The sequence below is a fragment of the Mus caroli genome, chromosome 9 (assembly GCF_900094665.2).
Source record: "Mus caroli chromosome 9, CAROLI_EIJ_v1.1, whole genome shotgun sequence".
NCBI classification, from domain to species: Eukaryota; Metazoa; Chordata; class Mammalia; order Rodentia; family Muridae; genus Mus; species Mus caroli.
Genome location: NC_034578.1, coordinates 16,879,321 through 16,893,724, shown reverse-complemented (window position 1 = coordinate 16,893,724; position 14,404 = coordinate 16,879,321). Strand labels below are relative to the sequence as shown.

The window sequence follows — 14,404 nt, the reverse complement described above, 5'->3', positions numbered from 1 at the left end:
CCTGCTTATTTTCTGGGTCTCCCTTTGGGGCCGGGAGGGGAGTGGGGAAGGAGGGAGCGTGAAGCCTGGACCCTCCCTCAGGCTGAGGTTTTATAAAGGACCTGTCTGGATGCAAGGCAGCCTCCATTGGTGAGACACTGGCCTTGAGGGGTAACTAGAGGAGGACCCTTGGTACTTAGGAACTGCTGTCACAGCCCAGCCTGTGGCAGTGAGGTTTCAGCAGTCAAGGCCATGGCATAGCTGGGTTTGGTGAGTGGTTGTACCTTCTAGAGGCAAGTCTTACAAGGGCTCTTGTCCTCAGAGTTTCGGTGACATGGGTGGCAGTGCAGGCTGGGTGCCTTGGCCATGCAGAGCAAGGACTGTGTGCATGTGGCCAGGGGCACAAGGATGCATGTTGTCAGGTCGCCAAAGAAGGGCCCCAGCTCCTGTTCAGCCTGCACCTTATTGGAGAAGCTGGGGTCATGAGCCATCCAGCGCAACCTGGTCTCCACCTGAAGCACATGTGTGATGTAGCAGGGTGCATAGGAGCAGGCGTGGAGAGCTACACTGCTGCCCACCAGCACTCCCACATGCAGCTTCTGGGCTGTGGTCATGCCCTGGCTGTGTACCAGCCCCAGGACATAGGCCATCAGTGTGAGCAGCAGGGCGGGTAAGCCCATGCCTACAGGATCAAGCTGTAGGTTCCAAAGGCCTTTAGCTGGCTGTCCTACACTTTTAGGCACTTGACACAGGTGTTAAGATTGTCGAATTTCGCCGGGCGTGGTGGCGCACGCCTTTAATCCCAGCACTTGGGAGGCAGAGGCAGGCGGATTTCTGAGTTCGAGGCCAGCCTGGGCTACAGAGTGAGTTCCAGGACAGCCACGACTACACAGAGAAACCCTGTCTCGAAAAACCAAAAAAAAAAAAAAAAAANNNTNGTCGAATTTCTGAGTTCGAGGCTAGCCTGGTCTACAGAGTGAGTTCCAAGACAGCCAGGGCTACACAGAGAAACCCTGTCTGGGGAGGTGAGGGGGGAGGAAAAGATTGTTGCTGCATGCCTCAAATCTGTTGGGGAAAGCAAGCATGGGGGCAGCACACAGGGTGGCCATGTCCCAGCTGGCAACACTGACAGCCTAGGCATGCTTGGGTAGCAGGTGCCTTTGTGTAAAGGGGTGCACAGCCACCACGTGTCAACTGAGGCTGATGCAGGTGCTGAATGCCATTGAGCAAGCTGCATGCATTGCTCTAGGCAGTAGGCCACCTCACCAGTTTCCAGCCTCGAAGTAGGCAGCCAAGGGGGGGAAATGGCACAGGAACTATTGCCCACTGAAGCCCTGCCATCAGGATGAGCCAGAGGAAGTCCTGAAAACTATTATGTAGGGTGCTTGTGAGATGATGGCTCAGTGGGCAAGAGCGCTGACTGCAATTAAGGAAGATGACATGCCTGGCACTGACCTTTGACCCCCACATATACACAGCTGACCACACACACACACACACACACGAAGTTCCTTAAGGTGGAAGGAGGGCTGGAGAGGTGGCTCAGTGGTTAAGAGCACTGACTGATCTTCCAAAGGTCCTGAGTTTAAATCCCAGCAACCACATGGTGGCTCACAACCACCCGTATTGAGATCTGACTCCCTCTTCTGGGGTGTCAGAAGACAGCTACGGTGTACTTATGTATAATAATCTCTGGGCTGGAGCGAGCAGAGGTCCTAAAACTCAATTCTCAACAACTACATGAAGGCTCACAACCATCTGTACAGCTAGTTTACTCACATAAATAAAAATTCTTAAAAAATTAAATAATTACACTGCAGCTGTCTTCAGACACACACACTGACACAGCATGGTGCAGGTGGAGACATTCTGAGGAATGCATCAGGTCCCATTACAGACATTCCAAACTCTGCTCCCAATTTGCAGTCTTGCGTGGTTCCCCTCCCAGCAACCAGCAGTGTTAAGAACCACATGCAGTGCGGTTACTTCTGACCTGGCCACCTTAAGCTCCCTTAGTACCCTCCCACCATCCTTCCCTTCATGTCCCTCTGAGCTGGCACCTGGTTACCTGAGAGGGCAGACATAATCCTCACAGCAGCTTCTGGTCCCACCGGGCCTGAGTTCCCAGCAGTCTGGTCACTGGCCTATCTCTAGTCAAGAGTGACACCTCCCACCTAGCCCACTTCTTCCTTATACTATCCAAGTACTGCTAGCTCTGCTCCCCACCACCACCACCAGAGTGAAGACTCAAAAGCACCATGTTTAGGTTTATTGGAGGTTAAGAACTGGGCAGTTCCTTTATAAAAGGAAACCGGACTGCACTGGATCCCAGGCAGCTCCCGGACCCCAATCTGGGGCATCCATAGTCCACCCACTGCCGGCAGATTCAGTTTCCTCTCCTTGATGCTGGGCGTGAGTCCTGGTGTGTGGCTCTGGGTCTTGGCTTGGCTTTGCCTCTCTGGGATCTACCTTGTAGCTTCAGAGCCCGCCAGTTGCCACCCTGACCTCGGCCTTTATTACCAGGCCTCTGCTCTTTCCCTCGCTGCTTCTTGCCCAGAGGGCCCCCCTGCCGTCTCCGCTTGGCCGCTGTGGGGAACAAGTCTGTAGGGAGAGAAATGGTTAAGCTACTTGGAAGAAATGAAAAGAAAGGGCCAAGGTGTCACCAGCAGACCCTGCCACATACCTTCGTCAGGCTCCTCCCCCACAGCCTGGCGAAAATACTCAGCGTCATCCTCTTCATCTTCAGGCTGACCTGCCCCCACTGCCTCTGGCGGTGCCCCTGGGTCCTCAGCATCACTGTCACCGTCAGCCCTTGCACGGGCTCGCTTTATGCCTGCCAGGCTCTTCTTCTTGTGGGCCTCTCGCAGCTCCTGCTTGCGCCGCAAGTTCTCTGCCTGTTGGTTCTGACGCTGCGCCTTCAGCCGGAGCTTCTCCTCCTTGGCTGCCAGGATGGCCTGCAGCTCCTCCTCGGTCTTGTGTACTGTGAGGAAGGATCAGACAATATGTCAGTCACAGTGGGACTTCAACACTGCTCTCACGGGCTGGCCTCACCCTGTCCCCTCACCAAAACTGTGGAAGAGGACATTGCCGTTCCCGACGCCCTCCTGGATCTTAATGAGCTGCAGTGTCATCCGGGGCCCAATCTGCCAACACAGGAGAATGGGAAGAGAGTCAGGCTAGCCTTGTGACTGGGAGCTGACAGGGAGGGCCACCATAGCCACCCTCACCTCAGTAAGTCGGATGGCGCTCTGTTGGGCCTGCATGTTGCCACGGCCAGCCACAGCCTGGGGCAGTTCTGTGGTGTTGTGTTCTCCGTCTGGCTCCACCTCACTGTCTGACAGCCCCACACCCCTGTGTAAAACAACAGGTTACCTTGGGCGCTCCACAGGTGCAGCTGCCACCCACCAGCTTTCTTACATACGTGGCCAGCAGCTCACTGATGTCCTGCAGTCGGCTCATGTTAGGGAACTTCTCCTGTAAGAGCTTCTTCATGCCCCGGCTTGCACCCACGGGAACCACTTTGACGCTGCTGCAATGGCGGGAGTAGGGGGAGAGGTGAACGGTCATGGAGTCCACGGTCAGCTCTCTGCCCTCTCCTGTACATGCATCAGGGCGTTTACTTTGAGTCGGAGCAATCACACAACCTCAGCCGCAGAATTCTCATCAGGTGCACGGGTGTCCCACACTGAGCCCCTCCCTCCCTCTCACCAACACTCACTAGTGTCGGAAGTCCAGCTCTTGGGAGTCGGGGTTGTAGTTAATGAGGAGGCAGCGCTTAATGGTGTTCAGGTTCACCTGGGGGTAGAGGCAAGGGGACCGTGAGCCGCCTGCCTGGGGAACTATGTGCTGAAACCAGGGACTAAGCTGGGAAGGAGTATAGCTTTCTCCAGCAGTCTGTGTCTGCAGAAGGCACTAGGGATGCCTAGTGCAGGTGTTAGGGGCTACTACAACCAGAGTCCTCAGACTGTCTGAAGCACTGGCTAAAAGTCCCAGGGGCCACCAAAGCCAACCATCAGACTTAAGACATTGTAAGGAACCTAATCTGAGAAGCACTGATGCCAGGGTTTAGCATCTGAAGCTCTGGGGCCAGGAGCGTACTTGACACTCTCTAGTCTTCCTAGGTGGCTTATTAAAAAAGACCATTAAGTCTAATCTTAGCCTGGTCTAACATACGACCTTGAATCCAGAATAAGGAGCAGAGATATGGCTTAGTTGGCAGAGTGCCGGCCTACAATGCACAAAGCCCAACACCTTTCAAGGTGTACTAAGCACAGAAGATATGGAAGATCAGAGGTTCAAGTCCAGCATCAGCCTCAAAGTTGGAGGCCAGCTTGAGATACATGAGACCCTCCTATCAACTCCTAACCCCGCCTCGGAATTTAACATCAAATCAGTTGCTTTATGCCAGCGAGTCTCTCCACTCAATGGAGATGTAACATGTGGCCTGCTCCCTCTCCAACTGTCCAACCCTGCCCCGGCAGCTGTCACAGATCTGGCCCGCCCACCGTGTGCACGTTGATGGACGGGAACAGGTTCTGGAACATGGTGGCCATGAGCTTGATGTGCATGCCCTGGGGGCCGAAGCTGTTGAGCACCAGGAGGGGAGGGTGGTTAAACTGCTGCTCGTGCATCCGGTGTCGGCGCAGGGAAGAGACCACGTCCCGTATCAGTGTATACTGAAAGGAGGGAGACGAATGGCTAAGCACCCGTGTGACCAGGGCCCTCCCCAAGGGCAAGAGCAAGCCGGGCTCTCATATCTACCCTTCTCACCTGTTTGATCTGGAACGTCAAAGTGGGGCCTCCTGGGAGTCGCATCAGCTTCTGCCAAAGAAAGGTTGGGTGAGGGTGCAGGGGTCTGGCTGGGGGTGGGGCGGGAGAAGGGAAAGCCCTGCTCCTTCACTTCAGAGCGTTTACTTTGAAGCCAGCATCACAAGAGCTCAGGGCAATGGGCTCATCATCAGACAGGAGCAGCTGGGGCTCAGGGAGAGAAAGGGACGGTGTGGTGCCCACTCACCAAGTATACACTGTTATCTGTTTTGCTCAAAATAAGGAAGTGTGTGACCCCCAGGGGGCCAGCCACTGCCACACAGTCCTTCAGGGAGTTCTTCTTTCGAACCTGATAAATGGAGAAAGAAATGGACACAAACATTGAGGGAAGACGCTTAAACCGATGATCTGAGATGGTATTTCTGACCACACACCCCTTTCTGGAGGTATTGGGGTTTTACCTGTATCCCTAAACTATAGCCCCAGCAACTCAAAATAAAGTATTTTTGTACAAGCCTGTAGGGAGGGTCGCAAAGATGGAGGTCAGAGGACAGCCCTTCAGGAGCTGTTTCACCCCCTCCACTACGTGGGGCACAAGAATTGAACTACAGTTTAACAGCAAGCCCCTTTTCCTACTGAGTCACCTAGCGATTGCCCCCAACGTATGACTTTTCGTTTTTTACACAAGACTTTACTATGTAACCACAGATGGTCTCTATGGTGATCTGCCCCTCAATCCTATTCCCGATTTCGCCTGCACACCATTATGCCTGGGTCAGAGGTGCTGATGATTCAGCCAAGCCCTCCCACATGGAAGGCAGGCGCTCAGCTTCTGGCCCCAAGTCCTCGCCAAGATGCCGAGCCCCGAGCCTGGAGCTGAAGGGCTGAGGGATGCAGACCTGCAGGCGGGTAGCGGTGAGAGGTTCCATGACCCGCCGCACATCCAGGCTGAGCTGCCGGACACTGCGACCCGCTCGGCCTCGCGTGAACACGAACGAGTGCGGCTGTGCAGCGTAGGACTCGAGGTTGCGGAGCTGCGCCTGGGCGCGATTGCGCTTCTGATGTCGGGACTGCGGGGACGACAGGCAGGCGGTGAGCGCCCAGGCTTCGGCCGCGACCCCACCAGCGCCCCATGCCCGCCCGGGCCGCCGCGCCTCACCCGCCCCGACTGCCCCATGCTGCCCGCTTCCCCACGAGGCAGCCTCTGTAGTCGCTTCCGGCGCACACCGCTCACTTCCGTGCAGGAGACGCAAAGAGGACGGACTTTACGCACTGCGTGGCCAACTTCCGGTGCCGCGCGGCCCCTAACTCTTCCCACTTCCTGCGTGCCGGCCAGTGACGTCATCCAGCGGTCCTTGGCTCCGGGCGGCTTAAAGGACCAAGAATCCTTTCCAGGGGTCGTTATAAAGATGCCGTGCTCCTTTTTGCACAAAAGAGAGGGGCCTCACAATCATTTGAGGGTTCGAGTCCCTATCCTGAACGTTTCGGCAAGCGTACTGCCCCCTTTGTTTGGCCTTTCAGTTTTTTTTTTTTTTTTTGTTTTTTTTTTGGTTTTTCGAGGCAGGGTTTCTCTGTGTAGCCTTGGCTGTCCTGGAACTCACTCTGTAGACCAGGCTGGCCTCGAACTCAGAAATCCGCCTGCCTCTGCCTCCCGAGTGCTGGGATTAAAGGCGTGCGCCACCACGCCCGGCTTCCTTTCAGTTTTTTATTCTGAAACAGGATCTCACGCAGCTCACGCTGGCCTGCAACTAACAGATTCGTTTGCGTACGCTGAGCGCTGGGATTAGAGGCATGTGCCACCATTCCTGGCTGACTAAAACTCACACAGATCCGTGGGCCTGTGACTTCCAAGCACTGGAACTAAAGACTTGTACCACCATGTCCACCCCCTCTCCAAATAGATTGTATTTATGTATTATCTGTGGTGGTGCATATGAGGAGATCAGAGGGTCATTTTTAAGAGTTGGTTCTCGGGCTGGAGAGATGGTTCAACGGTTAAGAGCACTGACTGCTCTTCCGAAAGTCCTGAGCTCATATCCCAGCAACCACACGGTGGCTCCCAACCATAATGAGTTCTGACGCCCTCTTTCGGTGTTTCTGAAGACAGTTACAGTGTACTCTTTTTAAAAAAAAAAGAGTTGGGGCTGGTGAGATGGCTCAGTGGGTAAGAGCACCCGACTGCTCTTCCGAAGGTCCAGAGTTCAAATCCCAGAAACCACATGGTGGCTCACAACAACCTGAAATGAGATCTGACGCCCTCTTCTGGTGTGTCTGAAGACAACTACAGTGTACTTACATATACTAAATAAATAAATCTTAAAAAAAAAAAAAAGTTGGTTCTCTCCTTCTGCCATATGAGGCCTAGAGATGGAGTTCAGATCCTCAGACTTGGTGGTAGGCGTCTCTACTCAACTGAGTCATCTTGCCAGACCTCTAAAATGTTTTAAACTATAATTGTGTTATGCTCATGGGTATTTTGCATGCACAGATGTTTGTCACTTCTGTGTCTGTGGAAGCAAGAAGAAGACATCCTGGAAAAGGAACTGGAGTTACAGATGGTTGTGAGTTGCCATGTGGGTGCAAGGGATTGAACCTGGGTCCTCTGTAAGAGCAGCTAGTGCTCTTAACCCTGAGCCAGCTCTCCAGCCAATTTTATCAGCCAGTGACGTCAGCTTACCAGTATTGGATTCCCTTATGTTTTTCATCCATCTTTAGTTTGACTCCTTCATTTTCTCTTTCTTCCTTGCATCCATTTCTTTCCTTTGTTCCTGCCCTACTTCTCTCTCGCTCATTCTTCTGCTAGTCTGCCTCCCATCTGTTGTATCTTAACAGCCATTCCTCTATTCTGAGGCCCTTAACAGACCCCTAACTAAGTATCCTAGCACCCTGCCTTCCGTGAATAAAGATGCAGTCCTGATCCTGGGCACAGTGGTCCCTGACACTTGGGGCTCACCCAGTTGTCTGTCAGATCCTGAGGGCCATCTTTGCTCCCCAAGATCCTGTCTGCAGATGGGCAGAAGTGTGGAAACTTCCTTTGGAAGCCAAGCACTCTGAATCTTTCAAACCTTCCTCTCTCCCTCTAACCCCACCCCACCCCATCTCAGCTGCAGGACCTTGGGCTCTTCCCAAAAGTCCTTCAGTGAAGGGAAGAACATTCACCCTAAGGCTTAGCATCTTATGTCCCTTTTAGGATCTCCCTCTGCACCTCCTATTTTGCCTTCCCACCTCACCTGGCTTCCTATTTTTTTTAAAAGAATTATTTATTTTATGTGTATAAGTACACTGTAACTGTCTTCAGACACACCAGAGGAGGGCATCAGATCCCATTACAGATGGTTGTGAGCCACCATGTAGACGTTGGGAATTGAACTCAGGACCTCTGGAAGGACAGTCAGTGCTCTTAACCACTGAGCCATCTGGCTTCCTAGCTTCCTATCCTTTCCCCTCCCCTTACAACATTATCACCAACTGTCAGTGTAGCTACACAGGCCAAAGCTATTTTCTTTTTTTCTTCCCCTGACTCCCTGGGTTTTGGGAGACAGGGTTTCTTTGTGTAGCCCTGGCTTTTCTGGAATTAGCTCTGTAGACCAGGCTGGCTTTGGTCCCCTCCTGCCTCTGTGTTCTGAGTACTGGGATCAGAGGCGTGCCCCATCACTGCCTAGTGGCTATCTTCATTTTAAAGTGTGAGCATACACAGGAATGTGAGCACACTCATCCTTCTCTTTTTCTTATTGTTTGAGTCAGGGTTTCATTATGTAGACCAGGCTAGCTTAGAATTCACAGAGATCTATCTGTCTCAGCCTGGCAATTAAGGAGACTAGACATAAATTTCTGTTTTAAAGAACTGGGCAAAATTTCGGGCAAGTCCAGGCCTCAGAAGCTGCCCCACCACCTGGCTTGAGGCAAGGACAATGGGTCAGCAACAGTTTCCAGACTTCTTCAGCTACTTCCTCAGCAACAGTTTCTAGACCTCCCCAGCAAGTTTCCAGCCCCCACACCCCAGTAATGAAATGTCTATAGAGATGGATCCAACAAATTAACAGAGAGGTCACCCAGCCCAGAATTCCCTAATATGCTTTAAATCAGGCCTGTAAGCTCACTTGGGTGTCTCTCTGTCTTGGTACTGGAGAGACCCCAACATGTTGGACCTCTGCCGAATAAAACACCCTTCGCCTTTACATACTCCTTGAGTCCAGGGTGTCATTCTTCAGCGAATCATGAGCCCTTACCTGAGTGTTGGGATAAAAGGCATGTACCACCCACACCCCTAACTAAATAACTCGCACCCAGGGAGTAGTTCGTGACTATGGTAGTTTGAAGAAGGCTCATATATTTGAACATTTGGTACTCACTTGGTGGAACAGTTTGGGAAGGATTAGTGGGTGTGACCTTATTGGAGGAGATGCATCACTTTGTGGATTCAAAAGTGATGTTCTTTTTCTGCCCGTGAGCCAATTCAAGACAGATTAGATTATATTAAATGCAGGTTCCTTGGGAAGCTGCTCCCGGTGGTTTCACTAGCCCCAAGGACCGAGGCCTGGGAAGTCACCACGTGATAAAGAGAGAAAGGGCACAGGGCAGGAAGAAAGAGAAGGTGAAGGGGGTGGGGAGACCAAAATGTCTGGACTATATAGGGAAGAGCCTCTGGGGGAAGGGCAGCCCAATCCCTGGGCTGGAAAGATCAAGATTGAGGGCAGGGTATGCCAGGTGTGGGACTGAGGGATGCTGGGAGAACTTAGAAGCCAGGTCTGAGCTGGGCAGTGGTGGCACATGCCTCTAATCCAATCCCTCCAATCCCAGTACTCAGGAGGCAGAGGCAGGTGGATTTCTGAATTCGAGGCCAGCCTGGTCTACAAACAGGCAGGTCTACAAGACAGCCAGGGCTATACAGAGAAACCCTGTCTTGAAAAACCAAAAAAAAAAAAAAAGAAAAAAGAAAAAAAAAAAAGAAAGAAGCCAGGTCTGGTTTGGTATGCGCGCACACACACACACACACACACACACACACACACCGTCCCCTGTCCCAGGGTCTGAAGCCAAACAAAAAGGTCACTCCTCTGCTTCCTGCTTATGTGTAGCATGCAAGCTCTCAGCTACTGCTCCAGGATTATGTTTGTCTATCTGTCTGTCTGCTGCCATGCTCCCTGTCATAATGGTTATAGACTCACCCTCTGACATTGTAACCAGGCCCCCAATTAAATGCTTTCTTGTATAAGTTGCCTTGGTCATGATGTCTCTTCACAGCAGAAGAGCCATGACTAAGACAAGGATCTAAAGCAAAGAGCCTCGGACAGCTCCAAAACTCGCTGGGTAGCATATGGACAGAGACATCTTGTCTGACAAGAAAGCCAACATAGTGATGAGAGCATCTGCAGGCAGGAGCCAGGAGAAGACTAACGACTAATAAGGTCAACATAGAACAACCCTCAGATAAAAATCTTCTTCCCCAAAGTTCCCTTTTGTGTCCTCTAAAACCCCAAGCCCCCTGCCTGCCCCTCGGGCAACCTCCACTTCGTTTCTCTAGTAAAGGACTGCCTGTTCTGTTGAGGTCAGCTTATGCTGGCTTTTACTTTCATGTTGCCTTCATCAGTTCGGATCTAACAACCACTCCCACTCCCTTTTAAGATAGGGGCTCAATGGAACTCGCAGAGCTCCAGCTGCCGCTGCCTCCCAGGTACTATGATCAAGTATGTGCTGCCACATCCTAAGGTTTTGTTTCTTCTGGCAATATTGGGTACCAAGGACCTTGTAAGTGCTCTACCACTGAGCTACACCCCCAGCCCCTCACTGGGGGATTCTAGGCAGGGGCTCACACCTCTACTGGCTGCTAGGGTTAAATGAGAAAGTTTTACCCCTTTAAGGGTGTCCCCAGCGCCAGGCATCAGGGTGCTCACTGATACATCATCATTGTCATGGTTGTCTGAGTCTGGAGCCCACAAGTCTACCAGGGCCTAGGGCCTCCCATGCTCTGTGAGCCTGAGAGAAAGGAAGAAACTCGTAGGGCAGTGGCCTCTGTTATCATGCTCCGGAGGCCTGGGCAAGGGGATCTGGCTATTCTGCCCAGGGTTCTCACACTGGAAATACTAAATATTTACACTTGCTGTGCTCCCAGGCTCCATCCATGCTCTGGGGGATGGGTGGTTTCCAAGTCTTCTCTGGGCTTCTGTCTTTTCAGCCTCCTGCACCCAGATAGTCACCCAGAAGGACTCCCGGTCCTTCATCCTGGTCCTTCAGGCCTTCCTCAGATTTTGTGGGATTGCTGCAAACCTCACTGGAGCCAGCGTCATCACTGGAGCCAGCGTCTGGGCTGTGAGAGGTTAGAGGGGGTTGGAGTGGATGTAGGTAGATGCTGTTTGTAGAGTGCATCTGGTCTTGATTGTGTGTGTGTGTGTGTGTGTGTACGGGTGTGTATGTATGGTGTCTATGTATGTGCATGTATATGTATGTATGTGTGTGTGGGGGGGTGGCGCACAGGGAGGCTCCCAGGCCTCTCATTTACTCCAAGCTTGCCAACAAAGGCGGCCACATGTGCCCAAGATTCTGCCCAGTGCTTGGGAGCTGACGCCTGATGAGCAGCCATTGTAGCTGATGTACCTTGCCTCTAGCTCAGAAGTTTCCACGGGTCTCCGTGCTTCAGAGCAGAACCTCAAGTGCTCCAATTTGGTGCTTTCCTGTCTCCCGGCGGCTCACCCACCCTCACTTCCCTTCTATGCCACCCCACAGCCTCTTTGCTATGTATTCTTTTCAGCACATCTGAAATGAGATCCAATCCCCAGGGCCTTTGCACTTGTGGTTCCTTCTGAGCAGGTCCAAGTGTGTGCCCGAGTGCCTGGGAGTGGTGGCATAGGGCCCTGGGTGTGAATTCTGCAGGGCAGGAGTGAGGAGTCACGAATTTTAACTTGGCTGGAGACACTGCGTGAAGCACGGCATGGTGGCACACACAAGCCATCTAGGGATGGAGAGGCCCAGGCAGTAGCATCCCAACCTAGTTCGGTAACAGACTGGGCTACTAGTGACACCATGTCTCAAATTAGAAAAGAGGGGCCCAGCATGAGTGATGGATGTTCAGGGTTCCATCCCTTGCACGCCCCGCCCCCCCACGCAAAATGGAAGTTTTCTCTTTTAAGTGGGGGCGGCCGAAGGTTCTGAGGGGAGAGGTGACCAGGCCCACGTGTCCGGAACCGAGGGTGGAGAGGGATTTGGGGTGTAAACTGATTCTGGTTGTTTTATGAACTGTGGTAAACGGACAATCTGCGCTGCGAGCTGCAGCCCAGCTCTGTTGTGGAGTACAACCGTAGGAAGTGAAGCCCTGGGATCAATACTTTAGCCCTCCTTGGCTACCTTGGAGCTTTGGGACCCGTCTAGGCTTTTCTTTCTCTTTCCTCTTTCCTCTTCACTGCAGGTGGCGGCCATGGGGACTGCCAGGCTACGCAAGCTGCAGCTGCTGCTTCTGCTGGGCGCTTGGAGGGCGCTTGGAGGTGCCGCGCGATGCCGCGTCACCCTGGTTTTGTCCCCGCAGAAGGCAACTGGCGCCATCTGCAGGAGCTCAGAAGCCACCCAAGACAGCGAACTGGCCACGCTGCGCATGCGCCTGGGCCGCCACGAGGAGCTGCTGCGCGCGCTGCAAAGGCGTGCGGCGGAGGGTGGTGCGCTCGCGGGCGAGGTGCGCGCACTGCGCGAGCACAGTCTCACCCTGAACACGCGCCTGGGCCAGCTGCGCGCGCAACTGCAGCAGGAGGCGAGGGCGGAGCCTGACCTGGGGGCGGAGCCTGCTGCTGCGCTTGGTTTGCTAGCCGAGCGCGCGCTGGACGCTGAGGCCGAAGCGCGCCGGACGACAGCACGCCTGCAGCAGCTGGACGCACAGCTCCGTGAGCATGCGCAGCTCATGAGCCAGCATAGCAGCCTCCTCGGCCGCCTGCAACGCGCGTGCGCGTGCCCGGAACGGGGACAGCAGCAGGTAGCTGTGCCACGCTCTCCGTGTCAGGGGCACCACCCACTGCTTATCTGGGTGAATGGTTGGGGAGAGCTTCATTGGCTGCACGAAAATATTCACAGCTCCTAGGCTTACACGCACTATCATCATACACAAGGACTTTTTTTTCTTTTTTTAGTTTTACTAGACAGGGTTTCTCTGTGTAGTCGTTGCTGTTCTGGAACTCACTCTTTACCCCAGGCTGTCTTTGAACTCAGAGATCCACCTGCTTCTGTCTCCCAAGTGCTGAGATTAAAGGCGTGCGCCACCCCACCAGGCTTGCAATATCCTTTTAAGGATTTATTTTCATCTTAATGTGTGTGGACCCATGCATGTCTGCATGTGTGTTTGTGCACCATGTGTGTATATAGGCTAAAAATGATCTGGAACTGGAGTTACAGATGATTGTGAGCCACCTTGCTGGGAATTGAATCTGGGTTTTCTGGAAGAACAGGCAATGCTTTTAACCGCTTGTAACTACATGGGACTTATGAATTTTGGGCAATTTCTGTCACCAGCCTTTTTGGTTTTGCTTGGTTGTTTTTATTTTTTCTCTTTCTTTTTTCTTTTATTGAAATAGGGTCTCATGTAGCCCAGACTAGGTTCTAGCTCCTTGTATAGTTGTGAATGACCTTGATTTTCATGTTCTGCCTCAGCACAAATGACAGACATGGGTCAACAGCCAGGTTGGCTGGTTTTACATTCCTATTGATTTTGGGGTCCCTGGGACCTCCTGTATGTGAGGTGACTGTTCTGATGCTGAGCCACATCCCCAGCATTGGGCCTGAATTTTGGCTTAGTGATGATTCTGTGGATTTTCCTAACTCGTCCAGGGCCCACTTGCTCCTGCTCAGCAGTGAAGCTGTGATTAACAGCAGACTGGGAATCAGCCTGGCTTTCTCTGAGCCCCAAAGCCTAGAGTAAAGCAAGCATGGGGTCACACACCTGCAGTCCCTGGCACAAAGGAGGCAGAGGCAGGAGGGTGTTACAGGTTCCAGGCTAGCCAGCTGGAGTGAGACAAACAAGACAGCTTGGCTGGGAGATGGCTCAGGGCCCAAGTCCCATCCCCATCCCTATGGAAGCCTGGATCTGCCTGCATGTGCTGTGTCTGCTCTAGTGCTGTGCTGGGAAGACAGGTTAACTGCGGCTTGCTGGCCTCCAGGCCAACTCCAGCACAGTAAGAGACCCTGTCTGAAAGGAACAGGGAGGGTGGCAGAGCAGGACACCCAACACCCCCTTTTGCCCTCTGTGCTTTTCTTAGGATGGGTGATAAAGCTGCGACATTGCCCTGCCGAATTTCTGTTTATCTGGTAGGGGATTTGATCTATGGAACCTGCCTATCTCACTCCCTACGCCAGGGGATTTCTGTCCTCTTTAGCTGAGGGAGTTAATGTAATCATGTCTGACTGTGTGGCCCCAGGTCCTGCCACTGCCCCTGGTGCCTCTGGTGCCTCTGAGCCTCGTGGGCAGTGCCAGCAACACCAGCAGGAGGCTGGACCAAATCCCAGAGCACCAGAGAGAGCAGAGCTTGAGACAGCAGGGGCCTCCATCTTCTCCGCTGCCCACAGGGCACCTTGCTGTCCCCACCAGGCCATTGGGTAAGTCAAAGCAAGCCTGCTGGGATGAACGAGAGAGAGAGAGAGAGAGAGAGAGAGAGAGAGAGAGAGAGAGAGAGAGAGAGAGAGA

At 53.0% G+C, this 14,404-nt stretch overlaps 2 protein-coding genes and 2 non-coding genes across 4 annotated transcripts in view; 1 reads left to right on the top strand and 3 right to left on the bottom strand.

The window, feature by feature from the left end:
- Positions 1–2,233: 2,233 nt before the first annotated feature.
- LOC110301742 (suppressor of SWI4 1 homolog) lies at positions 2,234–6,049 on the bottom strand. The gene is made up of 11 exons (XM_021172370.1): positions 5,906–6,049; positions 5,646–5,816; positions 4,994–5,095; positions 4,750–4,800; positions 4,485–4,655; positions 3,698–3,774; positions 3,401–3,508; positions 3,207–3,330; positions 3,044–3,122; positions 2,663–2,959; positions 2,234–2,580 (listed from the first exon to the last, which is right to left on the bottom strand). The coding sequence occupies exons 1-11, from the start codon at positions 5,921–5,923 to the stop codon at positions 2,366–2,368; spliced, it is 1,413 nt and encodes a 470-aa protein (XP_021028029.1). The 5' UTR covers positions 5,924–6,049; the 3' UTR covers positions 2,234–2,365.
- LOC115032075 lies at positions 3,577–3,656 on the bottom strand. Its single transcript, XR_003837713.1, has one exon. It is a non-coding gene; the product is annotated as a small nucleolar RNA U105B (small nucleolar RNA).
- On the bottom strand, positions 4,865–4,949 carry LOC115032071. Its single transcript, XR_003837710.1, has one exon. It is a non-coding gene; the product is annotated as a small nucleolar RNA SNORD105 (small nucleolar RNA).
- Positions 6,050–10,857: 4,808 nt separating the features above from the next.
- Angptl6 (angiopoietin like 6) overlaps positions 10,858–14,404 on the top strand; it is a 6,485-nt gene continuing 2,938 nt past the window's right edge. The window contains exons 1-3 of the mRNA XM_021172468.1: positions 10,858–11,062; positions 12,149–12,703; positions 14,139–14,316. Of these exons, the coding sequence (XP_021028127.1) occupies positions 12,158–12,703; positions 14,139–14,316 (724 nt within the window). The 5' untranslated portion in view covers positions 10,858–11,062; positions 12,149–12,157. The remainder of the gene's footprint in view (positions 11,063–12,148; positions 12,704–14,138; positions 14,317–14,404) is intronic.